General features: G+C 35.6%; 1 protein-coding gene across 2 annotated transcripts in view; it reads right to left on the bottom strand.

Annotated features, from left to right (window-relative positions):
• Positions 1-27,353, bottom strand: part of slco3a1a (solute carrier organic anion transporter family member 3A1a) — a 77,253-nt gene that overhangs the window by 12,045 nt on the left and 37,855 nt on the right. For both annotated transcript variants that reach the window (XM_089116465.1, XM_039684092.2), the window contains 3 exons: positions 5,424-5,522; positions 3,055-3,324; positions 462-626 (listed from right to left, as the gene is read on the bottom strand). In XM_089116465.1, coding sequence (XP_088972591.1) covers positions 462-626; positions 3,055-3,324; positions 5,424-5,522 — 534 coding nt within the window. The remainder of the gene's footprint in view (positions 1-461; positions 627-3,054; positions 3,325-5,423; positions 5,523-27,353) is intronic.

Raw genomic sequence — 27,353 nt, 5'->3', positions numbered from 1 at the left:
CATAATGTGATTCTCCTAATTATTCTACAAAATAGTATGAATAATTGTATTGTATTGAAAATTGAATTAGGAAAATGAAAACAATAATAAAAATAATAAAAAAATAAATGTTGCACTGCATTAGAAAAATTAATTGTATTTAAAATGAAATAAAAGTAATATTTTTTTTGCAATGAAAAAAAGAAAAGAAAAGCATTTTCACAGAATTTTGTAGCCCAGAATATATGTGTATGTGCACCATGATTTTCCCAAGTAACACGTTTCTGGATCAACAGGTTTTGTTGATAACAAATTTCCTGTCCAAACCCCATCCCTACCCATAACCCTGATGTAGAAGCACCGAACCCTGGTTGTAAGCCTAAACTTGACATAAACAGTAAACTTGTCCCTCAAATCTGATTGGTTGACTGAAACATTGTTCCAGGATCAACAAAGATGTTGTGTTTGTGTTTTATACACACCCAACAGCTGGTTAGCAGAGGAGGTGGTGAGGTTGAACTGCTGCTCCAAATATTTGCCCAGGAAGGCAGCAAAGCCAGCGACAACAGCGATCTCCATACAGGCGGCCAAGATAATACATGTGAACACTGGGTTTGACAGGAGGTGCTTGGTCACCTTGGGAATAACTGGAGTGAAAAAGGAAGAGAGAAATGATGAGGGTGGAAGAGAGACAAAGAGAGTTCTATAAGTGAGTCTAAAATACAGAGCAATGACAGACTAGTCTAATCTAAAACATGTTAAGATTGACGTTAGTTGGACTTGAATGAAGAAACTGCTGATTTATGATGCAATCAACAGACATTCACCCTCTAATTTGCAGCTCCGTGTCTAAAGTGCTGCAGAGTTGTGGCTACATTCTGAGGAGCCGTCTTTTTGATGGGTTCATTTGACAGCATTTGTCACCAGCGTTCGTACCAGATGGCAAAACCTTGAAAAATGCATTAACCATGTTGGACAAAACATCTGCCTACATTATTGCTGCGCTGTCTTGAAAGTATGCCTTTAGCTTGTGCTGCCATGGCTACTGTGCTAGTAATGCATCATGTTAGCTGGTATGTAATCAGATCTTACATGATTGATGGCTGCTGTTGTACGAAATGAGAGCCTTACAAGTATAGAACAAAACCAGCATAACAATTACTCTATTTACAGACAAACAGACAAGAACGGCAGTATGGACCCAGAGAGTGAAAAGTTTTCAGGCTGAATACTATAAAAGTATATCAATTATACTAAAATAACACTTACGCTGATTTTGGAGGGAAATCTGGAATTCTTGTTCCTATTCTTATTGCACATGCTTAATCCATGCACGGTACTCCAAGGAAAATGTTTCTCTTCATAATATTTTATCAAATTGTAATGCAATCAATCAATCAATCCATCCATCAATCAATCCATCCATCCATCCATCCATCCATCCACCCATCCATCCATCCATCCATCCATCAATCCAATCAATCCATCAATCCATCCAATCAATCAATCCATCCATCCATCCATCCATCCATCCATCCATCCATCAATCAATCAATCCATCCATTTTTTTCACCCCCTCACAGCTATAAAATTGCTTAATTAGTCCTGTTTTTTCAGTACATTTACATTACATTTATGCATTTGGCAGACGCTTCCAAAGCGACTTACATTGCATTTTATGGTACACATTTACGTTCTTATCAATTCTTGTTTTTTTCAGTAAAAATTATTTTGAAAACAAGCCTTAAACGGTACACTACTGTATGTAACTTTTTTTATAAAATTCAAAATAAACAAAATAATGAGGGTAAAAACATCATCAATCCTTCTTCCAAAACACTTTTTTTGTCTTACCCAGATTCACTATGGTAAGCCTATTATAAGTGTTTAAATATATTAGACCTGACATGTTGGTTTTCAAGGGACATTGTGTACATAGGTCGCTTACCCTTGCGTTTCTCGTCATATCCGTAAATAGAGACTTTGACACATGTATGGATAGGGAGTGGGATAGGTTAGTTGCCACAATGAGCTAGAAAGGTTGACACGGAGCCGCTAAATCTACAACTGGGGAGTCATCCGATTTAAACAAACGCCGAACTCAGGAGAGTTTGCTGGCAAAAAGAGAATGCGATAGCTCATTATTAAACCAGAATCAACATTGGCTTGGCTTTTCGGAGATGGCGAGAACGGAGATTGCGTTTTTATTACTCAACAGGTGGTATTTTATTGAACAGATAAATTACCATGTAGCGACTAACAGAGTTCATAGTAAAGCATTTAGTTTCCATTTAAACTGGTTTTATCTATTAACTAACTAAAGACAAACTTATTTTAAAAACACTTGAAATTACATCGGCGTGATAAAAACTACAGTAAATGACAGAAAACATTTGTGGAAAAACGATATTTGAAGTGTAATTTAATTGTTTAGTTTAGTTTAATTGTTGTCTCTCGTGCCGTTGAATAACAAGGGGAGGCGGGGTTTATGACCTATACTAAGACCGGCCACCGGGGGGCGATCGAGATGTTTTTGCTTCACTTTTAGGGCTTGTGCGGCACGCTTGATCCATCCACACAGTCACACAGACCTGAACCAGTTTTGTTTTTTAACCACTAGAGGGCCAAAAGTTACATAATGTAACTTTAATAGCTCACGCATAGTTACTTCATGTTTTTTTGAAGAAATTTCTGGTATGTAACGGCCACTTTTCGCAATCCAACTGATTCACGAATTCTGTGGTTTTCTCCAAACTCTGCGGGTGTAGATTGCGTGTGGGCCGGCTAATAAGTAAGACTTAACTCTAATTCTCTAATTGCCTCCTCAGTGTACCATTAAGTATAATTACACTTTTAAATAGAGGAACATGTCCGGTACAGTTAAACGGATCTAAGAAGACCAAGCCTTCAATTTAACATATGCATGCTGCTATTCAAACAAAAGACCACCATCAGTGTTTGTCACAAGCATTTCTTCTTATCCTTTAAAGACAAGTGTAACCTTACTCAGACAAAGCAGACTAATCTCAAAAGGAGGGCATAGAACATCACATGGTGAATTTGAGTTACTGAGACCTCGGAGCTGTTGACAGCAGGACAGGTTGTTGGGCTGGTGGTTCTGCAGGACTCCATTGCTGGCCTTGGATTTCTCATAATCCTGGGGTAAAGATGAGGGCAGCATGGCCTGTTCAATCTCAAGAACTCCCTCCATCTCCTTGCAGGGCAGGGACTGGGGGAAACCAAACATGAAGATGGACGAGAAGAAGAGTAAGGCACCGCAGAGGAGAAAGCCGCCCCACCATGCACCGATCCAGCGGGGGTCATCTGGAGTGATGTTCAGCACACCTGATGGTAAATAAATACATAAATAGATAATATGTAGAGGAATGAAAATTCTCTCACATATGTAGTCATTTTTTGAAAACCCAATTCTAAAACTGCAAAACATAATACAGTACATGATGCAATTCACAGACATCTGACATCAAAACTGAGCTATTAAGCTATTCAGTACAACTTATTCTGCTAAAGTTTTTTTTGTCTCCCCCGCATTTCATGGCTATATTTGATGCGATGTGTCAGGTGTAGCTGAATCCTTTACAAAAGATAGGTATACTTCAAGTTCAGTTGATTAAGTATATTTTAGGTATACTTTATATACTAATATCAATGTACAAGTAGTATACTTGTAAGTGTCCAATTTCAATATTTGGGACTAAATTGGCCCACTTTTTAGTGTTTAAAAGTATACTTTTAAGTGAAACAGTAAATATCCTGTTTCATTCGTTTTGCAACTATACTACAAGTGAACTTATATAGTAATACTTATAGTTTACTAGGTAAATACTTGTTATGTGCTCGAGTCATTTGTTCCACGATTTCATTCTGTCTTGTGTATTATTGTCTCTGTGTGTACATCTATCTATCTATCTATCTATCTATCTATCTATCTATCTATCTATCTATCTATCTATCTTTTTGAAATTGTAGAGGTTACACAAAAGATTGTTTTTGTTTGTTATTTTGGCCTTGTCTGCCCCAGACGCTAAATCCTTTTGGAAATAAACATAATTAATATGTATTCGATATCTCTCTGGTAGTGAGACTCTTTCCTTTTCCTGTTATGGCCGACCCCTAGCGGTCGTAACAATACTTCTAGCACATTTTTTAGAAAGTACACTTTGAAGTATACTCTCTGTAAACTAGTTTAATAGTTTTATACTGCAAGTATACTGGTAAGTTTTCTTTAAAGGGTTAGTTCACCCAAAAATGAAAATTAAGTCATTAATTACTCACCCCCATGGTGTACCAATCATCCGAAGATGAACAAAGGTCTTACAGAGTTGGTACAGCATGGGGGTGAGTAATTAATTACTTAATTTTCATTTTTGGGTGAACTAACCCTTTAAGCGAACTTATTATCATACTTTTTTTTATAATATAACTTATTTTGCACTTGCATACTACAATGTTTCTATTTAGGTTATAATTTTTATCCTGGAAATATACCTTTAATTGTACTTTAAGTAGATTTGAAGTAAATTCATATGTACACTACAAGAGGACTATACAAAAATTTATAATCAGAAATAAGAACATTTGTTTTCTTTATAAATCAATATTTTCAACAAAAAGTTTATAAGACACCAAGACAATATGTAAAACTATGTGAAAGAAGTATTTAATAGGCTAAATAATACTCAGAATACATAATTATACTTTCAAGTATACAGTATTTCAATCAAAAGATTGAGTACAATTATTGTCCAAATAGACTTTTCTGTCAGTACAAGTTAAGTGTCCTTAAGTGTAATTGTAATTATATTTCCATGAAGTACATAAAAAGTAGACTGAAAGTATACCTCCTTATTTTTAGTTTAAAAGTGTATCAGAATGTGCATCCTTAGAGTGAACGTGTCTAATTGATGTGTAAAAGGAAACCAAATTCTTTGTACTTTTCTTTTTCAGTTGATCCACTCATTGATTATTGATCATGACAGTTTCAATTATTCAAAAAATTCAAGAGCATTGTCGCTAGATCTGGGCGTTTTTTTTCCCCCTAAAAAAAATCTGTGATTTTTAAAAAATAAAAAACTCAATTTACGATTTGATTCGATTTCCCCCCATTCCATTTAAAACGAAATAACTGCGACATGTAAATATATTTTAAAAATATATATTTATTGTATTTAATCAAAGTGCATCACCATAAACAAAATTGCAAAGGCAAACCCTTTCTATAACATCCAAATTTTTTATAAAAAATAGATTTTTTGAAAATATGAATAAATTTGACCTACCAACTCTATTTTTAAATCAAATCGATTTTTACGATTTTTAAATCAAATCGGTAAGAAAACAAAATGCTTTGCAGCAGTTTTCTATTGTTGTAAACTGAGTGTTTGTGTTGTATTTGGATAAACAAAGAATGACCTGAAACTCACTTGTGTCGATGAGCAAAACATCCACATAAAAGTTAGTACAGACAGATCCCAGGATGAAACCACACGCAGGTCCAAACACTAGTGTGGAAAAGAGTATACCTGAAATACAACAAGAAGAACGATCAGGAATCTTATTTCAGAAACATAATATTATAAATTAAACATGCATAAATTGATACAACAGTTACAAAGTAAGTTCCAACAACTGTTATATTTGTTGATAATTATTTACAATTAACAGTATATACAATAAATATGATAAAAAATACATTGTAAACAAATAATACAAAATTAAATTGCAATTATTTAAAATAATATTAAATAAATATAATATAAATATATATTATAAAATGATATAAAAAAATACATAAATGTTAATATACTAACTTTATTAGTAAATAATCTAATAAAGTTCATATTACAATGGCAGGAAAAGGTTATTTTTTTCCAGCCACAAGGTGGTGCTGTCAACTCATCTAAACACAGATGTTCTAATTTGCCATGAGAACTACATGAAGGGAAAAAAGAGGAATGTTGCAGCTTATACAATATGACATAAAAATGTTTTCCCCTGTTTATCTTACATTTCAAAATAACGTTCAAACATGCAGAGGGTCACACATCTATTCCTTGATGCCAATGGAACAGTTATATGCTGTTATTTTAAGATTGTTCCAATATTACTTAATGCTAATGTATTAAAAAGAAGTTTAATGAAGACTGAATATTTAGTACTACTTAAAATTCAATAAAATAAGGAGGATCATTTGAACAAAACCTTCCCAAACTGTCAGCTCAAGCTCAAGCTGGGAAGAATGAGAACTAAATTCCCCATAGCCAGAGTGATTCCCCCGTTCCTGACAGGTTTGCATAGAAAGCAAGAATGGCAGAATGGAGTGACAGAGCTACGGACAGACGATGCTGTGCTGGCAGACATCTGGGGCACAAATCCCTATTAATATGCTGTCAAAAAAGTGTGACAGCGGCCCGGCAATAGCCTTGTGGGTCACACGCAGCTTCTGAGATTACAAAGCCTTTATCCAGGCACTCTCATCAGCTTTCCCCATCCTCAGCCATTCTCTTATTAAAACACACACAATATTGTTTCATTAAGCAATGTGTGCCTGTGCTGCTATCCCAAAAATTGGTCTTCCCCTCTGAAAAAGTTCCCACCCCAATTATTCAGCAAAGAAAAAAGAGTAAAGGTTCCAGTGAATGTGTCAAATGTGTTACGTAAAGCAGAACTGTGGTTCGACAGGGTAGCAGGACTGACGCTCATATTCAGTTGTATTATTCACCTCAGAGTCAATGGGGTACAGCCGGCTGAAAACACCAATGGTTGCTTGTGTCATCTTGGCACACATTGCAATGTTTCTGGATTGACAATGGTATTTAAATGCGCGATTGAATCTGACTGACAGTGATAAATAGGTAATGGACAGTGAGCGATGGACAGAACGAAATGTCAAATGATCTGTCTTGGAATGTAAATGCAAAATAACAGACCTGCCATTTTTTCTTTGTCATGTGTCACTTTGTTGTTCATTCCATTACTAACTTTTCAAATCAGTGACTATTTGCATAAATGTGCAGATTTTTGATTCATTTCTGAATAAATAGGATACAGTAATTGCCACACTTGCTGTGTATATAATCCAAAAGATGAGAGGGAATGAGAATTTTAATGAACATGGGAACAGACTGTGACACATAGCTTACAATATCAACAACATGCAAGACAAAGTACAGAGGGCTTAAATTGTGAATTACATTTTTTGGGGGTAAAAATGTCAAATTCATAAATGTATTTTTTACACAGCCCTATTTAATGAAATAATACAATCAAAAAGATAATTGTGACTTTTTATCTCACAATTCTGCCTTTTTTTCTCCCAATTATGTGATAAAAAAAATCTAAATTACGAGTTATAAAGTCAGAATTGCGTGATTAAAAGTTGTGTTATAAAAGTCAGAATTGCGTGATTTAAAGTTGCGTGTTATAAAGTCAAAATTGTGTGATTTAAAGTTGGAGAGTTAGAATTGCATGTTATAAAGTCAGAATTGCGTGATTTAAAGTTGCATGTTATAAAGTCAGAATTGCGTGATTTAAAGTTACAGAGTTAGAATTGCATGTTATAAAGTAACAATTGCGTGATTTAAAGTTGCATGTTATAAAGTCAGAATTGTGTGATTTAAAGTTGGAGAGTTAAAATTGTGTGTTATAAAGTCATAATTGCGTGATTTAAAGTTGCGTGTTATAAAGTCAGAATTGCGTGATTTAAAGTTACAGAGTTAGAATTGCATGTTATAAAGTCAGAATTGCGTGATTTAAAGTTGCATGTTATAAAGTCAGAATTGCGTGATTTAAAGTTACAGAGTTAGAATTGCATGTTATAAAGTCATAATTGCGTGATTTAATGTTGCGTGTTATAAAGTCAGAATTGCGTGATTTAAAGTTGCGTGTTATAAAGTCAGAATTGCGTGATTTAAAGTTACAGAGTTAGAATTGCATGTTATAAAGTCAGAATTGCGTGATTTAAAGTTGCGTGTTATAAAGTCAGAATTGCGTGATTTAAAGTTACAGAGTTAGAATTGCATGTTATAAAGTAACAATTGCGTGATTTAAAGTTGCGTGTTATAAAGTCAAAATTGTGTGATTTAAAGTTGGAGAGTTAGAATTGCATGTTATAAAGTCAGAATTGCGTGATTTAAAGTTGCGTGTTATAAAGTCAGAATTGCGTGATTTAAAGTTACAGAGTTAGAATTGCATGTTATAAAGTAACAATTGCGTGATTTAAAGTTGCATGTTATAAAGTCAGAATTGTGTGATTTAAAGTTGGAGAGTTAAAATTGTGTGTTATAAAGTCATAATTGCGTGATTTAATGTTGCGTGTTATAAAGTCAGAATTGTGTGATTTAAAGTTGCAGAGATAGAATTGCATGTTATAAAGTCATAATTGCGTGATTTAATGTTGCGTGTTATAAAGTCAGAATTGTGTGATTTAAAGTTGCAGAGATAAAATTGCGTGTTATAAAGTCATAATTGCGTGATTTAAAGTTTCAGAGTTAGAATTGCATGTTATAAAGTCATAATTGCGTGATTTAACGTTGCGTGTTATAAAGTCAGAATTGCGCAATTTAAAGTTGCAGAGTTAGAATTGCGTGTTATAAAGTCATAATTGCGTGATTTAATGTTGCGTGTTATAAAGTCATAATTGCGCGATTTAAAGTTGCAGAGTTATAAAGTCAAAATTGCGTGACTTAAAAGTTGCAGAGTTGCAAAAGTTGCGTCATTTAAAATGTTAAAATCTTACAATTTTGACTTTATAATGCAATTGAGACTTTATATCACGCTATTCTGAGTTTATCTCGCAGAAATAAAGTCAGAATTGCGAGATGTAAACTAGCAATTGTGAGATAAAAGATCGCAGTCATTTTTTAAAATGTTTTATTTTGTGGCGGAAACAAGCTTCCATACAAACTAGACAATAATGTGACTTAAAATGTTTTTAAAAAAAAATAAATACAAATCAATTCTTGACGTCATAACAATTAAAAACAGATTTATAATGGATTTTATTCATATACACCACATGAATTTAACAAAAAAACGAAAACTAACCCTTTCACACCACTGAAACCTACACTCATCACCTTGCAATGTTTGATCAGTGAGCTGGAATCATCAATGCGTCTGATACCGAGAAAATGTTCAGCCTCTTCACTGGAAAACACTACAGATCACACATCAAAATGTAAATGGTTATGCATCCTGAAAGAGACACACACCCTAACCCAAAATCAAACCCACAAACAAAGACGCGTCATGACTCATGTCTGAGCACTTCCTCTACATTTCAGCGTCAGAAGGACAGAGCTAAAAGGCCACATTCAGGTCAGTTGCCCGAGAAAGAGGCTTCACACCACACCGAGCCAGCCCGACGGTTGAACCACTTACAGCAGATGTGGCTCACTATCCTCCAGCAACCAATTAATGAGTCTTACTGGAAAAATGAGTCACTTTCACCAGTCCCTTTTACAACGCCTCGGATCAAAGCAAGAGTTTAAGTGTGTGTATGAATGCTTGTTTGTGAGGACGGTTTCCTGGGCTTCTAGCAATCTAGGTGAGCGTACTTGCACGTACACACAGCAAACCCGCGAGTCCCACTCAAAACCGCAACCACAAGGACTGTTCTAGATTTACAAAATATCTTCAAGTTTTCAAGACTAGATTACTTTTGTACACTGAGGAGTTCATGGTTGCCACAAGATACAAGATGCCCAGGTTCTTTGGCTTCAACACAAGCCCAAATCATCCAAGCCTTGACTGTTGGTATGAGGTGTTTGTGAAAAAAACGGTGCATAAAAAAACACCAATAAAACCAGTATGAAGGATTGATTCACAAGAAACAGCTACACAGTTAGTTTCCACCCCAGTTGCTGCCCTGTAGAAAGCACTGTTTTTACAGTGTTGCCTAAGAGACTGTGTGTGTATGTTTGCATCTATGTGTGGTGATTACTCTAAGCAACGGATCAGCGCTGTCTCCTCTCACAGGAAACCTCAAAAAGGCATCAGAAATCTTGCAATCACCTTTAAAGAATTGTGAGAGTTAGCTGGTCTGAGGAACCAACCACAGTGAGAAGAGAAAAACTTTCCACCAACTGCTTCAGAATGTAGTACTAGTTCCTCTACAGGAAGATAACAGTTAAAGGTTTCTTGTGATTGGTAAACATCACTTCTTGGGAAACAAAACTTATATTGATCTCAAAAAGGTTAGATGGTTGTGGTCAGAGAGAAAAAGAGACCTAATACGAATTTGGCACTATCTATCTTTGGATATAATCTGATGGTTTAAAGGTTAAAAAAGGGGTGTCAATCACTCTTCTTTATCTGTCCGTCGCCTTCTGCTGAATCTCCAAAACTGTCTCTTGTTCTGAGTGTCCTTCTCATGGGGATATATATAGGGTTAATAAAAACCTCCTGACTTCCATGAACACAAATCTGGGCCTTTAGTCACTGGAGGAATGGGCTAATTCCTACATCCTGTCCTCTAATCGTCAATGTGCAGGTAATTAAGTCCAATTTACTGCATAGCAGTAAGCATTTTTTTTTTTACATTTATGACTTAAATCTTCATTAAAGCAAAGAGCAGGTATTACAATGGCATGCTGGGTAAGGTCTATGATTCACTTAAATACCTTAGAAACTGGGTTTTTTTTTTTTTTCCAGGAAGTCTTGTTTGGGTACCAAGGAAAACATTTATGTGTAGCCTACCGGGACGTTTTAACATCTTGTAGAGCACACTTTCAGCAAAATCTCAACAAAATGGGATAATTCTGCCTTTTATTGCTTGAAATGTCTTTAGAGTACAGAAAATAATGATATTTCCTGATAATTACATATATATCAGATAAGTATACTGTATATGTGTTCATGAAATATGACAAGCTTTCAATACTTCATGACATGTTAAAGGTGCCATATGGAATAATTGAGGTAAAAATATCCAAAAAAATGAGCTACACGCATCAAAAGAATGAGAAGAAATAAGTGCAATGATGTCATTAAAAAACTGACAAGTTATAATGCTGCCGAGATGTAAACCTAAATTAGCATGCTAAATTACTAGCCCCGGCCCGGCAGGTGTCGTAATACCAGTTCCGGCCATGGGAGGCGGTATGCAGACGGGCAACGTTACCACCAGCCAAACTGCAGTACTCGAGTGAGTCGCGCTCGCGCCGGCTTGTGTGTGTATTTGAACCTGATGTCAGTCGTGTGGAAATACAGCCCACTACTACATTTCAGTTCAGGGAAGAGTTCAAAAAATGATTGGTCGACATTATGCATGAGGAATACATTTTGGTAAGTTGTAGCATACTGTATCTTTCAACAGAGTTCATGTTCTTTTTCCATTAGTTAGTAGAGACGATCGGTTCACGTGCGCTAGGGATCTCTGGTGTAACATGTACAAGCGCCAAAACGGTATTTATTGTTTGAGTTGCGTAATAAAATTGACAGAATCTGAGAGCTTTTAACTAACCTGCTTGCTAAGTGTCAATTGCGTGTGTCTCACGGTGAATTCGTTAAGAGTTGGCAGCTCTGAATGGCGCTAGCTTGATAAACATCAGCGAATGCTGTCTGTCAAATTAATTCAAACTAACAATAAAAGTGTAATATGAACAAAACTTATACCATAAACTTCAAATAATTGCCCAAGCTTTTATTTTCCCATATCGTTGAAATGCACCAGCTTGTTTTTGAGACAGGCGTCTATGAGATGGTCTTCATCATTTAGTGTTGATGTTGTTCATTGAGTCGCTGATCTCTAAAAATCTCCAAATGCTCCACGTGAAACTGCGGTCTTCCAACCTTTTACTATCATGTCAAATGATTTGAATAACATGCACGATGGTAGGAGCACAACTCATTTTCTGGAGGTATACTGCCCCCATCTGTTATGGAATATGGAGTAGGATTTGGCACCTTTAAGGGAAGGAACCTTTTATAAAAGCATTCAAATATTAGTTAAATTGTGTCTGCATACTTTTTTTTCATTTAATTCAAAATAGTCTGGGTAACAATTTATAATAAAGTATCACTTGTTAATATTAGTAAATGTATTAATTAACATGAACTACAAATGAGCCACACATGTTACTGTATTAATCTTTGTTCAAAGTGCATTAACTTATGTTAACAAATACAACTTCCGATTTTAATAATGTACGTATTAGTAAATGTTGAAATTAACATTAACAAAGATTGAAAATGCAGTAGAAGTACAATTCATTATTAGTTCATGTTGCATGTAATGTTAACTAATGAAAGCCTAATGTGAAGTGTTACCAAAATCTGGAAAAAAGTTGTTAAAAAATGCAAGTTAGGCAGCAAATGGGTATGAACTAAAAGAGCATGTCAATATTTCTAATCATTATTCAGTGAGCATGTGATAATGTGTGATAACACAATTTTGTTGTCAGTGCATTAAAAACATATGGCAGTGGGAATAATGTAAAATGTCTGCAAAAACACTATAGTGTGTTCAGTTATCTTATGGGACAGTATTATATGTGACAGTATCACACTTTAAAGTTTAAGATATATATATAGCTAAGACTGTATTGCATTTAGGGTGATTGATTGATAACATACATCATTTTCAATTTTCTTAGTCAATATCCAAAACAATTGCTCAATTTTATAAAGATCTGAACACAAGCAGTTTTTTTTTGTACATCACACAACAGACCGCACATCCCAGCAGTTCTTCAGTGGTTACCAATTCAATCTTATTTTCAGCGTGAGACAGAAAAGATAAAAATGCGAAGTGCAAAGAAATGAAAAAAAGCTAAGGCCGTTCTCGTAGAAAGAGTAAGAAAAGGTTTCTCACACTGACGATATTGCCAACCGTGTTAGAAACAGCTGTAAAGTTGTTAACCAAGATCTATATATTCCCTGGTTGCAGGTTTTACGGTTCCTGCTTTACTCTGGGTTAGTAATATAAAACTTTTTTGCAACCACAATTTTGTGATGCTATAGTTCCACTGCCAGGTCTGCGCAACAAAAGTAGCCCAAAAATATCCCAAAGTGTTTTTCTCCATAGGGCGGGCCAATTATCCACTGAATGTGTGTCTGGGGGTGTTAAAATGCCAAAATCATATGTATGGGGGTGGAAACCAACCCATGGATTTTTTTTTTTTACCCGCAACAACTTGTATATGTGATATATCTTAAATTAAAGCAATATCTGATTTGATTTCAGCACACAAACTAAGTCTGCATGATATATAGGGGTACCATAACATTATCAGTTGACATTAGAAAGTTATCTAATTTATCTTTGCCTGCTTTTTAAAAACAAATAATTTAATTTTACTGTTAAATGTAACCTTTAGTAAATCTCAAAATGAAAGTCAATATACATTTTTCATAACTCTGTGCTGCCTAAATTCTCGTGTAGCATTTAAAATGATAGGTTTGAGTTCTTATTTATTTAGACAAAAAAGTACTTAAAAAAAATGTACCATTAAATGGTTATCGACCACAACATGAACAAAATCATCATCTGATATTGGCCAGGATTTTAATATCTGTGCAACCCTAACAAACAGATTGTTATTATATACAAAACTGATTTTTCAAGCATCTTTAACTTCAAGTACTTTTAAGACAGATTACAGATTTCAGCTTTTTATTTTTGTTAAAGGAAGATCACACTACAACTTATTAGCAGCACAAATAAGTTGACCTTCGGGCAAGAGTTTTTTTTTTTTTTTTAAATTGCTCCTTATAACCTGCTGCAACAGACTTTTTAGTAAAATATACCGTATAATCCAGAATGAGCTTACAAAGCAACTCCACCTGCGTACATAATTCCACTTGAGCTTCCACAGCATGAACACGAACACACACACACAAAATTACATGGGTAAGCATGCACATATACTGTGCAGCTGCTTCTGATATACTGATAGTGCTAAACAGATTTAGCAATGTGGTTTACCTTAATTCAAAAACAAAAGTCTGAATTGTGTGGAATCAAACTGTTGCCTAGAAGTATAACCCTCCGGTGACAAAACATCTGACCTATACAAGAATGTTTTCGAGGTAGTCAAAAATGGAAAGCAAACAAGAGCAAGTGCTGTTCATTTTTCCTTGTGGCCTTTAGAGTCTGCTGACAGACTGAGAAAAACATCCACAGTGACACTGAAGCAATTGGACTAGACATTTTTGCACCAAAGGAACGCAAAAAATACACCAACATAAAGTCAGTTCAGGGACTTCATGTAGTGAGACTCAAATTTTCACTTTCTGTTCCACATTTAAGAATGTGAGTGTTCAAGACTTTCATTTTCTGTAGGGGAAATTTAAAATTGCTGCAACTTGTAACAGCATCAGGTCAACCAATGAACAACAGGGATGAAAGTGACCACCATTATTATACATTTTTAGAGCTATTGACTGATGTTAAATGCTGAAGGAGAGTCAGTCAGTCTCTTCACAGAAGAAAACTAACAGTAAAAAATTCAGGTCAAGCAGTTTCAAAGGACAGCAGCAGATGGCCAGTGTGTCTGATAAACTTGATTATATATAAATATATATATATTATATATGGATGGGGATGGATGGATGGATGGATGGATGGATTGGGATGGATGGATATATGGATGGGGATGGATTGGGATGGATGGATATGGATGGGGATGAATGGATGCATATGGATGGGAATGGATGGGGATGGATGGATTGGGATGGACGGATGGATATATGGATGGGGATGGATGGATATATGGATGGGGATGGATGTATATAGAAGGGGATGGATGGATGGATATGGATGGATGGATGTATACGGATGGGGATGGATGGATATGGATGGAGATGGATGGATGTATATGGATGGGGATGGATGGATATGGATGGATGGATATGGATGGGGATGGATGGATGTATACAGATGGGGATGGATGGATGGATATGGATGGGGATGGATGTATATAGATGGGGATGGATGGATGGATTGGGATGGATGGGGATGGATGGATGGATTGGGATGGATGGGGATGGATGGATGGATTGGGATGGATGGGGATGGATGGATGGATGGATATGGATGGGGATGGATGTATATAGATGGGGATGGATATGGATGGATGGATGTTTACGGATGGGGATGGATGGATATGGATGGGGATGGATGGATATGGATGGGGATGGATGGATATGGATGTATATGGATGGGGATGGATGTATATAGATGGGGATGGATGGATATGGATGGGGATGGATGGATATGGATGTATATGGATGGGGATGGATGGATATGGATGGGGATGGATGGATGTATATAGATGGGGATGGATGGATGGATATATGGATGTATATGGATGAATGGATGGGGATGATTGATGGATATGGATGGATGGATATGGATGTATAAATGGATAAAAAAGAACACATATGAAATAATAACAAAGTATCATAAAAGTACAAATACAAATTTACAATTGTTATATGATATCCTCCTGATCAAATGTAAGTGTCCCTTCTCTTGATGTCTCCCCTGCTGTTCAAATACATCAAACTGTCTGTCACTCTCAGACTAATGCTACACGCCACTGACCAGAGGGCTGCCAATCTGAATCTAAACTCAGACGTTGACACTCTGTGACGCCAAAAAACCTATCAAAGATTGTTCTAGATTTTTTTTTAAACATTGTCAGCCTCAATCTCAAACATTAAACATGGATAAAATCTAACACTATATGTATATATAAAGAAAATCTGTGAATGTAATGGAGCCACAGTCATGTCCAAGTGAAATTGGTCAACCCAACAACTCAGTGCAAACAAATCATTTTAAGGTGAAACCAATGCAAATATGTGCTTTCCCTATGGGGCATTACAGACAAACGCATAAAAACACACACATTTTTTTTTTCGAGGAACGTTCAGAGGCCAGGAGGCTTTTGGTTTCGATCCAAGTGGTTAGGACTGTTTGGTTTTCCCAGGGCACGGGAGGAATTTTCTCAAATTCCTAGTCTAAGACCTTTTCTCCGTCTGGCATCTGGAACACGTAGTGAAAAAAGGCATAAGCAATCCCTCAGATTATATAATTCACAACCTGCTTGACACACACATTGTGGTTTTATCTGAAAATGGATTTCTATTTTAGACTATCCAGGCTGTTTGATGCTTAAAGATTTATGAGTCAGCCATCTATAAATAAATAAAAAAACCCTGAATGCCCACAGATGATAATAATGATTATGATTGAATGTTTATGCAACTATAGCTTGTCATGTGACTCAAAACACTCTGAAATACAACGGATTATTTAGCTCTAGTCAGATAAGGTGAACCTGTCCACTGCTTGTCAGTGTTTGATCGATGCCTCATATTATCAAAGCGACAGCGAGGAATGAATGTTGGCATTCAAAATAGAAATGTATTCTCTGCAGGGGAATCAGAGTTTATTGTCCATCCAAGAGATTGCGAGGGGTCACTGAATGTCCTACTCTTTAACCATTCCTGGGACGACATGCTTCAGGTCACTTCCCACGTTTTATTCAAAACAACCAGTCACTGTGACAACATCTGTGGGCTCCTTTGTCTTTGCTATAGTAACTTGTTTCTAAGTGACACACGAGAAAACACACCCGAACATCTGAATCACTTTTCCAGACTGACCACAAACTTCCTAGGGCACTGTAATACAATCTGTAGTTAAGTTAAAGGTGCAGTAAACGATTTCTGGGAAACGCTGTTGAAAGAGCAGCACGACACACTTGTGGCCAATCAGCAGTGGCGTGTCCACTCATGATGGGAGAGGAGAGAGTGTGCAAGAGGGATATGAAGAAACTGTATTATAAGAGATGGCTGAAAGACATTACACAAGAGAAAAGATCAGAGGAATATCACTGGGAAAAAAGGGTTGTGATTAGGGAAGACCTTTAGGACCCGCATTAATATTAGAAAAGCTTTCCAGCACTGGAGAGACCCAAACAGGAAGCTTGGGTCTGAAAACGGATGCCGAGGTTGGGTTACACTGTATGTGTGTATATATATATATATATACATATGTATGTGTGCGCTATATACACTTCCGGTCAAAAGTTTTAGATAAGTAAAATTTTTATGTTTTTAAATGAAGTCTCTTCTGCTCACCAAGGCTGCTTTATTTGATGAAAAAAAATTACAAACAGTAATATTGTGAAATATTAGCCTATGTCAATTTAAAATGACTTTAAAATGATTTTAAAATGTAATTTGAAAGCTGAATTTTCAACATCATTACTGTTGCTGATTACACATCAGTTTTCAGTGTCACACGATCCTTCAGAAATCATTCTAATATGCTGATTTTATGCTCAAAAAACATAAATTATTATTTTAATGTTGAAAACAGTAGTGTACCATTTCCCCCAAAAAAAATTCTATGATGAATAGAAAGTTCAAAAGAACAGCATTTATATAAAATATAATATTTTCTAATATTGTAAATGTATTTACTGTTATATATCAATTTAACTCATCCTTGATGAATAAAAGTATTTTCTAATTTCTTTCCCCCCAAAATAAAAATAAATTCTTACTGACCCCAAACTTTTGAATGGTAGTGATTAATGTTACAAAAGCTTTCCATTTCAGATCAATTCTGTTCTTTTGAACTTTCTATTCATCAAAGAATCCTGAAATAAAAATGTAAAAAATATAATAATTTCTGTAGGATCATGTGACACTGAAGACTGGAGTAATGATGCTGTAAATTCAGCTTTGATCACAGGAATAAATTACACTTCACTATATATTCACATACAAAACCGCTGTTTTAAATTGTAATAATATTTCACAATATTACTGTTTTTTTTGTATTTTTTTATCAAATAATTGCAGCCTTGGTGAGCAGAAGAGACTTCTTTTAAAAACATAAAAAATCTTACTGATCTAAAACTTGACCAGTAGTGTATATATATATATATATATATATATATATATATATATATATATACACACATGTGTGTGTGTTTATTTTTTAATCTTCCTTGTCGTTCATCCTCTTTGCTTTATTTTAATAACTTTGCTTTGCTTCACTTTAGCCATAATAAATAGACATCCACTCTTGGACTGCATGTTTGTGCATTTTGAGAGCGGAGCAATGAAGGGAGGGGTGTGTTTGTTTGGGTTGATTTCAAATATCAACAGTGTTTCTCAGAAATCACTTCCTGCACCTTTAAGACAACAAGATATTATGGCTAAAGTGTCTTTATGGATATAAATGTATCAGAAAAAACAAAAACAGTACACACACACGGCTAAAAATGGATGTTTCTTCAACTTCAAGTTCTTTTTTTGTATTTTATTTTATATTAAAAACATATAACCTTTCTTTTGTTAACAGATTTCAGCTTTTTATTTTTGTTAAATGAATTTCACACTACAACTGAAAAACTTTTGTGCATAATACATAAAGTGATGGCTATTAAATTAGTCTTCGCAAGAAAAGAGCATACTATTCATTGCAAAAAAGTTTTAAATGTAATTTCACCACCGTCATTTCAATCACATCAGAATTCCATTTAATACAATAATACATCAATATATATATATTTTTTTGATCAAATAAATGCATCCCTCACGGTTCGAAAACATTAAAATCATGATATGGTAGTGTACGTACACTGTTGAACTTGGTGGACAAAGTAAATAAAATAGTGAGCTGAAGAAACACTATGATTATACAGAACACATGAAGAGGACAAAAAAAAAAAGCTTTGATAAGTCAGATAATCCTTTAATCTATTTGAGCCACATAATTTAGGGTCCCAACAGCCAAAATGGGAGTAGATGCTTATAGATGATGCTGTGTTTCATTATTGTTGATGATTATGCCACGGGCGAATTGTAATGAAACATCTGATATGAAACAACAACAATTTAGTATTTTAACTGGAGGTTAAAAGAGGTCAAAAATGAAGATCTAACAATCTAACAAAAGGTTCTGTAGTATTTGCAACATGACTAGATATTCTACTATGACTCAAAACCAATCTCAACTATGAGACAGGCAGCATTAGACGCTGCCTAAGAGCGAGTGTCTTTTTTTGGAACATTGCGGGTTATCAGGGATCACATGTTAATTAACTTCCTCTCATTAAATCTACAGTGTTTCTGTTCTCCACCATATTGACCTAAATAATAATCACAAAGCCAAAGCGAGTGAAAACAGGAGCCGAATTCAGTTAAATGCTTACTGTATAAACTTAAAGACAATGCCAAGCAAACAAACATGGCTTCCTGAACCAATTATGTGGGAAGGAAAATGCACACATTACAACATATTGTATAATACTTAAAATGACCACTTTTAATCCTAAAAGAAGCAACATACTGTGCAGTAAAACCCAGGAAATATTACAAAAATGTACTGTATGTTAAGCATTAGGAAATCTTTTACATAATATATACTAAGGTATACTGTTCTTTATCTAATATTCATGCAGTTTTACACTTCTTGACTAATGCCTTGGTGGTATATAAAGATATTTTAAGGTTAAGACCTCACATTAGACTTCGGTATGAAAGCTGATGGCTCTTTAATGCATTGCCACTTCAGTGCTGAGCACTGTAGCCTGAAACCGCAACAAATAGCACACAGTCTATATTGCTGCAGGCAAGCATATAATAGTAACAGCAATTATATTTGAGAAATGGGGTATTTCAAGGACAGAAGATATGGTTAGGACCACAAGTGCTCTGCGCATCCAACGAAAACACTGTTTAAAATGAACAAAAACTATTCTTTTATTAAATTCCAGCCTGAGTGTTTCAGTCGAGGATATGTTTGAACAACATATAAACATATAATGTGATTATTCAGTAAAGACGGATAACCTAAAAAAGAAAACATTATTAAAAACACTATGCACCCTTTTAAGCTTTACTATATAAACCTCTCTAAATGGTGAAGAAAAAAAAACTATTGTAAATATGCTGCTTCGAATTAGGGCTGCAACTAACGATTATTTTGATAATCGATTAATCGGACGATTATTTTTTCGATTAATCGATTAATCGGATAAAAAATTATATTCCATTTTTTTGTTTATTATAACAAAATAAAACCCTAAAAACCACACTCTTTTGTGTGTTAAACAATCTACTTAATACAGACAACTTCATTATAAAGAGAAACAACAAATAAAATATATATATATATGACCATAACCTATGACAAAAATGCTATATTGTAAACTAGATTAGTGGATAACTCAGCAAAACTTAGCCTAGAAATATCACAAGTGCACAATAATTTTATAAAATCTGAACATTTAGTGAAAAAAAAACATTCCTTAGTGGGGAACAAATAAGAGACAATAAGTGTAGCACTAACTCTGGTAAAACGTACACATTGCTCTTTGTATTGTTGTTATACATTCATGAAAAACATCGTAAAAATCAGATGCACAAGTTCAACTGTTTTAAATGTAAAGCACAGCTGTTTAGTGAGGAAGCAAAATATAATAGATAGGACAGAACAAGAAAGGCTATTAATAAGCTTTCATTGCGCAAAAGTATTATGACATGATCATGAAAGAGTTGCACAAAGTGCTTATGGGCATCGCGAGCGCTGAATGAACACGGAGTCACAGGGCGGCGCGCAGCTCTTCAGTGTCCGCCGCATTAAGCACCAAGGAAAGAGAAAGACATATTGACTGTGTATTACACAGTATCTATGCAATAGTTTATTAAGCCTTTTCTTTTAACAGTTTTAAATTTCAGTTAGGCTACTGTGCACGTGAAGAACAATTATACTGCGCCGACTCTATAGTGTTGTGATCTAACAGACACTCAGTAGAAAGTGATTAAGTTACAGCAATAAAAGTCTAGCAAGATAGAAAAACCATCATAGACCTTTATCTACGGATCAATTATAATAATAACATTGAATCATCTTGGAAAGAGATCATCATGTGTTAACTGTTGTAACGCGACGGGCTGTTTGAACACCGAATAGAGAATGACTGACAGCCGCAGTGGAGGGAAAAGCTTAGGTTAACTTGAATTTAATGACTTAAATATACATTTCTATCTCACATTATACTATAGTATGGCTTCATAAAGTATACACGATTAACGTAGGTCACCTATTTTGGTTTCAAAACGGCGAATTTACCGAAAGGTGAATGATTTTCGTGTATGCTGCATATTGATAGCGGTTTCCTGATGCCCGCAAATTAGTTCAAACTCACGGAATCAAGAGCGCGCATGCGAGACAGAAGATAATGTGCTCCAAACCGTCCGTGTTGCGCGCGCGAGACAGGGAAGAGCGGCGAGGGAGAGAGACTGCGTGTGTGCCTCATGAAGCGCATGTAAGAAGCGCATGTTCCATGTAAACAATCCCCGTGACGTAATCAGACCAACTAATCGATAATGACATTCGTTGACAACGATTTTCATAATCGATTATAATCGATTTTATCGATTAGTTGTTGCAGCCCTACTTCGAATACAGATTTTTGTAACCCTTATCATTATTACAAATCTCCACCATCTTCATCAGCTTAGCACACACACTTGGAAAAGATGCCTATGTCCTATGTTAACCTTAAGTCGGCGTTCCCAGCAATAAGATAGGGCTGCCTTTTGAAGAAAGATAGAAATCTGCAACTGCTCTTTCTTTGACTCACTTCAAAAGATCCCAAGCTACCCTGTGGTGGCAAAAAAACAACAAAATGCAGGGGTTATATGTTCACACACAAACAGATGGCAAAATGTGAATAAATTAAATATGCTCTTGTGGAGATTTTGTTTTAAGTGTGAATGATGATGTGGTCAAGACAAGAGCCATACCATGTGATTCAATCCCCCACCCCCCACTCCATCAATCAATCAATGAATGATGATGGTCAAGCATTAAATGTATTTTGTCTAAATGTAGTTCAGTAAAAGGGAACTGATAATTAATTTCTCTGCATCACTGCACTTCTGCATTTTCTTTTTAACAGTTATATAATAATAGTAGCTTGTGGCAGTTTCAAATAACAACAAATAAGATACAACTATTAAACCAGGGCTGGCATGTTTGCAAACAGACCAGGCTGGCTGTTTATATTGCACCACAAGGAGAGGGAGCTATTATTAAAGAAATCCACAAAAATCTAAAAGACAATAACTAAAAGCACATTTTAACCTCCAAAATAAACTCGACCCTCAATAGAACCACTAAATTGGCCAATTTCCTATTTATTAAACATTTGAAAGAAAGACAAATCCACTTCAAATACAGATTAAAGTAGTTCACTTTTCAAAACTTTTGCTGATAATTTACTCACCCTAATGTCATCCAAGATGTCCATGTCTTTCTTTCTTCAGTCGAAAAGAAATTAAGGTTTTTGATGAAAACATCCCAGGATTATTCTCCATATAATGGTCTTCAATGGGAACCAAACGGTTCAAGGTCCAAAAGACAGTTTCAGTGCAAACTGCAAACTGTTCAAAGGGCTTTAAATGATTTGACGATGAATAAGGGTCTTATCAAGCGAAACAATCCCTCATTTAAAAAAAAAAAAACAAAGTTTAAGTTTTATAAGCTCAAATGCTCGCCTTGCACTGTACTACGATGCACGTTCGTGACTCTCCTGTTCGAACTCGTTCATCAAAATGAGCAAATCTTTATCAGAGTCATTTCATTCGTTTCGTTCGCTGCAATGAACCAAATGACTCAGAAAAAGATTAATTCATTTTAATGAACGAGTTCGAACAGGAGAGTCACGAACGTGCATCACAGTTTGCAGTTTGTACTGAAAGTGTCTTTTGGACATTGAACCGTTTGGTTCCCAGTGAAGTCCATTATATGGATAAAAATCCTGGAATGTTTTCATCAAAAACCTTAGAAAGAATGAAGAACTGAAGAAAGAATGACATGGACTTCTTGGATGACATGGGGGTGAGTAAATTATCAGCAAAAGTTTTTCAAAAGTGAACTACTCCTTTAAGTGACCATGTTCTAGAGATAGAGGAAGACGTAAACAGATAGAGAGAGCAGAGGATCTATAGATCTTATGTAGCCCCGCCCCTTTTCAGTGCTGCGCTCGTTGTCTTTTGACTTCCGGTCTGTATTTCCACAGAGATCTTGTATAGGTATAAATGAACTGCTCGTAAAAAAAATTTCCCGGTCGACATTTGTTAAGACATCTGCTTACAATGCTCATGATAACTTTTGTTAACTCCACAATAAGTAAATCCACTTCACCAGCTAATTACTCCTCGATGTAATATACAGAGCGACCGCAAAAACGGAAGTTCAAAGACAATATTCTAAAGATGACGGCGCCCACGTTTCTCTGGTGCATAAGGTCTATAGACACCGTGATCTACAGTACATAGAGGACGAGAAACACTTTCTGCTGACCTGTTCTAAGTATACCAATATAAGAGAAACTTCTGAAAAAATGTCCTTCTTACTTGGAGAAGATGACGGTACAGCTGCACTACAGCGACTAAATATGTGCTAGCTTTTCACAATCCCAGAGACAGCTAATTCTCGAGAGAGAGATCCACTGTGTAGGATAGATTGGGTTTATCTATTTGTATTTACTTTGCGACATGATCTATACATGTTTTATTTGTTTTATTATATATATATATATATATATATATATATATATATATATATATATGTTGATGCTTTGGCAACATTGTGTTACACAGCTAATAAAGCTAATTTGAGAGAGAGAGAGAGAGAGAGCGAGGGAACGAGAACAAAGTATGCAAAATACATAGAGAATGATGAAGTGACAGATATATACACACCAGAGAAAGAAGGCCAACAGTTATGTCTTGGCCACTGGCACAACTAGAATACTGTTGGCTGCTGTGTCAGATGTTTCCTTTGGGCTAAGAGCCAGAAACACAAAGAGCCCTGAGAGCAGATAAGCAGATTGGTGCTATCGGTGAAGAGCTGCAGCTGCACTGGAGGAGTATTGACTACAGCTGGTCCACCTTTCTTCAGCATGTGGCTTGGCCTAATTACCAGTATGACAGTGCCAACAGCGGGTCTCCAGATACTTCCAAGCTGCACCCAGAGAGGAACCAGGCCACTGGATAAAGAAGCCCCTTAGAGCAAAGCATGCCTGCTATCTGAATTAGGTAATTGTACAGCATCCGGAAGGGAAGCGGTAAACAGAAGCGATCTGTTAACTTGTTAAGTATAAACTACACTCTAAAAAATGCTGGGTTGTTTTAACCCAATTTTGGGTAAAATATGGACAAACCCAGCCATTGGGTTACAATTTTAAATTACATTTTTAACCCAATGGCTGGGTTTGTCCATATTTTACCCAAAATTGGGTTAAAACAACCCAGCATTTTTTAGAGTGTAGTATTGGTGTAAAGTTGCAGTACTGGGCTTTCAAATAAACATGACTGTGATGAAATTAATTAAGGATGAATTGTAAATACTATGTGATATCCTGACTAATGGGGAATGATATGGGATTTTTATTGGCAGATGCCATTGCTGATATCTAAATATGAGTGTGGGACATTGTTGCTAAAAATGCTATATTTAAACATAGTGCTTTAATGAAAACAAATAAGACATCTACAATTCATTAAAACATATTAAAATACTATAGATGCAGCGTTGGTGAGCATAAGAGAATCAATTTTTTCAATAGAAGTGTATTCGAGAATCTCAGCTTTTTATAATGCTGTCAAATCAAGTATTTTTGATTTATTGGCCTGACCAATATTTCAATACATTCATTTAGCTATGCTCAGTATTGATCTTATTCAATCACTCTAAATACTTCTCTGTTGACTTAAACTGTGAATAAATTGGACTGTGGTTGGAAACCGGAGCTGTGTATTATCTCAGAGGTGCATAATGTGCAATCCCATTCTGGAACAAAGAGCTTGTGTTCCTATCAGAGCATAGCAAAATGGAGGACATCTCCTAACAATCAATAAAATAAGAGAACACTGACTGTAATAATTACAGCCAACCCTTATTGATCCTCACCCATTTAATTAGACAATCTTATCCGGCACCTCAAATAAAAGTGCTGAACACACAGAAGCGGGTTTAGAGAGCTACTACTTAAGTCACAAACCACTCAATCAATGAGTCCAGGTATTTACACTAATGCCAGGGGCAGCATGAATCGGTAAGAACAGCCTATTCTAATGAAATCATCCCTGATTTGAAGTGCCAATGTTCCAGTGAAAGACAATGAGAGATGGCGTGCCTTAGGAGGCATTGAGCATCTCAATCCGATAGTTTCAAGGCCAGATTACAGATCAGACAAGCCACTGATGTGTTGTATTTTATAATACCACCCTCCCCCTATGTTTTTCACCAGCACCAAAAAAAAAAAAAAAAAATCCGCTTTGTAATCAGCAGAGACCCAGATTTCAGCAGCGACGGGTTATCAAGGTCATGGAGATTGGTGAGTTAGTGGAAGATGATGCAGCTTGAGGACCACCAAGATTCATCTCTCTGGACCTCATTCAGAGCTGCCCCGCTTGAAACATGTCCAATTTTTGAACTTCCCAAAATGCTATCTCCTATAACGTAGCTGCACTCAGGCCAAGTGCTCTATATTGTAGGTTCACTAAAAAAAAAAAAATCTGTGATTTGTGTCTAGAAGTCTGTCTATTCACTTAACGTACTTTAAGGTGGTGGAGGGATGCTGCAAAACTGTCAATGGATTGAGATGAGACTGCTGAATCTATATACACCTATTAGCATTTTTTGCTAAGTGCTCTCTAACCGTGTTAATTATCTGAACGTGCTCCTCCCGAACTTTAATAATAAAACATCATTAAGAGAATAGAGACAACCCTTTTAGACCGGCCGCCAACCATTTTTCCTGTCGTTAAACTAGCAAAAGTGAATTTGGACAAACCCTAAATGCACTTTAGATGTGCTTAGATCATTAAAATAGGGCCCTAGGTCATTCCCAGGTTTTTAGTTTCTACACAAAGACTGGCCGGTTATATGCTGACCAAATTAACTTACATTTTACTTACAAGGTACAGAAACATGTTGTTCATGTTTAAAATAGATGAATTCATCATACAACACAATCCTTCCTTATAGAGAAGACTTTCGTCAATAGTCATACGCATCATTGGAGAATAGAGCCAGACCGATATATCGGCAGGCCGATATTGGGCATTTTACAAACTATCGGTATCGGCAGTTATAATGGCCGATAAATGAATATTTCAAAAATAAAATAAAAATGGATGAAACACGCTTCAACCATGACATGTTGGAGTTGTATAAGTTTGTCCACCAGAGGGCACTCTATACCATCCCTGGCCTGTTGGCAACACTCGTTTACGCGCAACACATTCTAGCTAACCACAAAGCTAGCTAATGCTACTATCATCAATGGAATTTAATGAGCTTTGTTAATTAATTAATGAGCTTTGATTCCTCCTCTGTTCTGTTGCGACAATAAAAGAAACAAGTTTCTTTTTAAAATGCATTATCATATTATTTTAATTAAAACTCATACATAAGTACAAATAACTAATGTTAGGGAAATCTGTTAATGTTTTGTTGAGCGTTCATGAAAAAAATTAAATAAAAAATATCGGCCGATATATCGGAATATCGGATTGTAAAACCAACAATTTGTATCGGTATCGGCCTTCAGAATCCTTTACCGGTCGGGCTCTAGTGGAGAACATATGCTACTGTACATTGTATGGTTCAAATAACTCTGATTTCCTCCCTACATGTAACCCTTACACACATTTTCATGCACAGTCTGATTCATGCATGTTAAACTTCCCGATTATAAATCCTAAAACGGTTCATAATTAAGACAAAGGGCATTTGGATATTTTATGGATTTCAAACATTAGTAGAACATGTTCATAGTTAATGGTTAAAAACCAATGCAAAAAAATCGAGACATTAATTCAATTGGTGTTGCCTAGAGCAAACAAGTAGGTTTCTGGACTACTGTAGGTCATCACATCTCATAAAAGATCTCCAGAAAAACATTCTGGAAAGGGCTTCAAACATTGAATTTGTGGTAGGGCATGTAAACAGACAATCAGCCAGCAGATGTGTGGCTTGTGTCTGCATGTAACAACACTTGACATCATATCCTACCATGGCTAGTAGAGTAGGATGGAAGAAATGAAAGGAAATCAATGTGGAAAGTCTTGCAAGAATTTTTTTTCTCATTATAATACTCTTTATAAAAGATGCTTTTGTTTGTAAAACAGTATTATAATAACAAATTAAATGGTTTAAGTGGTTATTGAACACGACATAAAAGATGCTCTTGCGATTCAAATACTCTTTCCTGTTCCTCCCAATATGGCCGAATGGCAGTTTGTGGTTCATTGTTTGGAAAGGAAAGTAGCTCTTTTCTATTACCTAGGATTTGTTTAGTCTGATTGTC

This window comes from Pimephales promelas, chromosome 10 (genome assembly GCF_988280905.1).
Source record: "Pimephales promelas chromosome 10, fPimPro1.hap1.1, whole genome shotgun sequence".
Classification (NCBI taxonomy): domain Eukaryota; kingdom Metazoa; phylum Chordata; class Actinopteri; order Cypriniformes; family Leuciscidae; genus Pimephales; species Pimephales promelas.
This window is presented reverse-complemented; position numbering and strand designations above follow the sequence as displayed.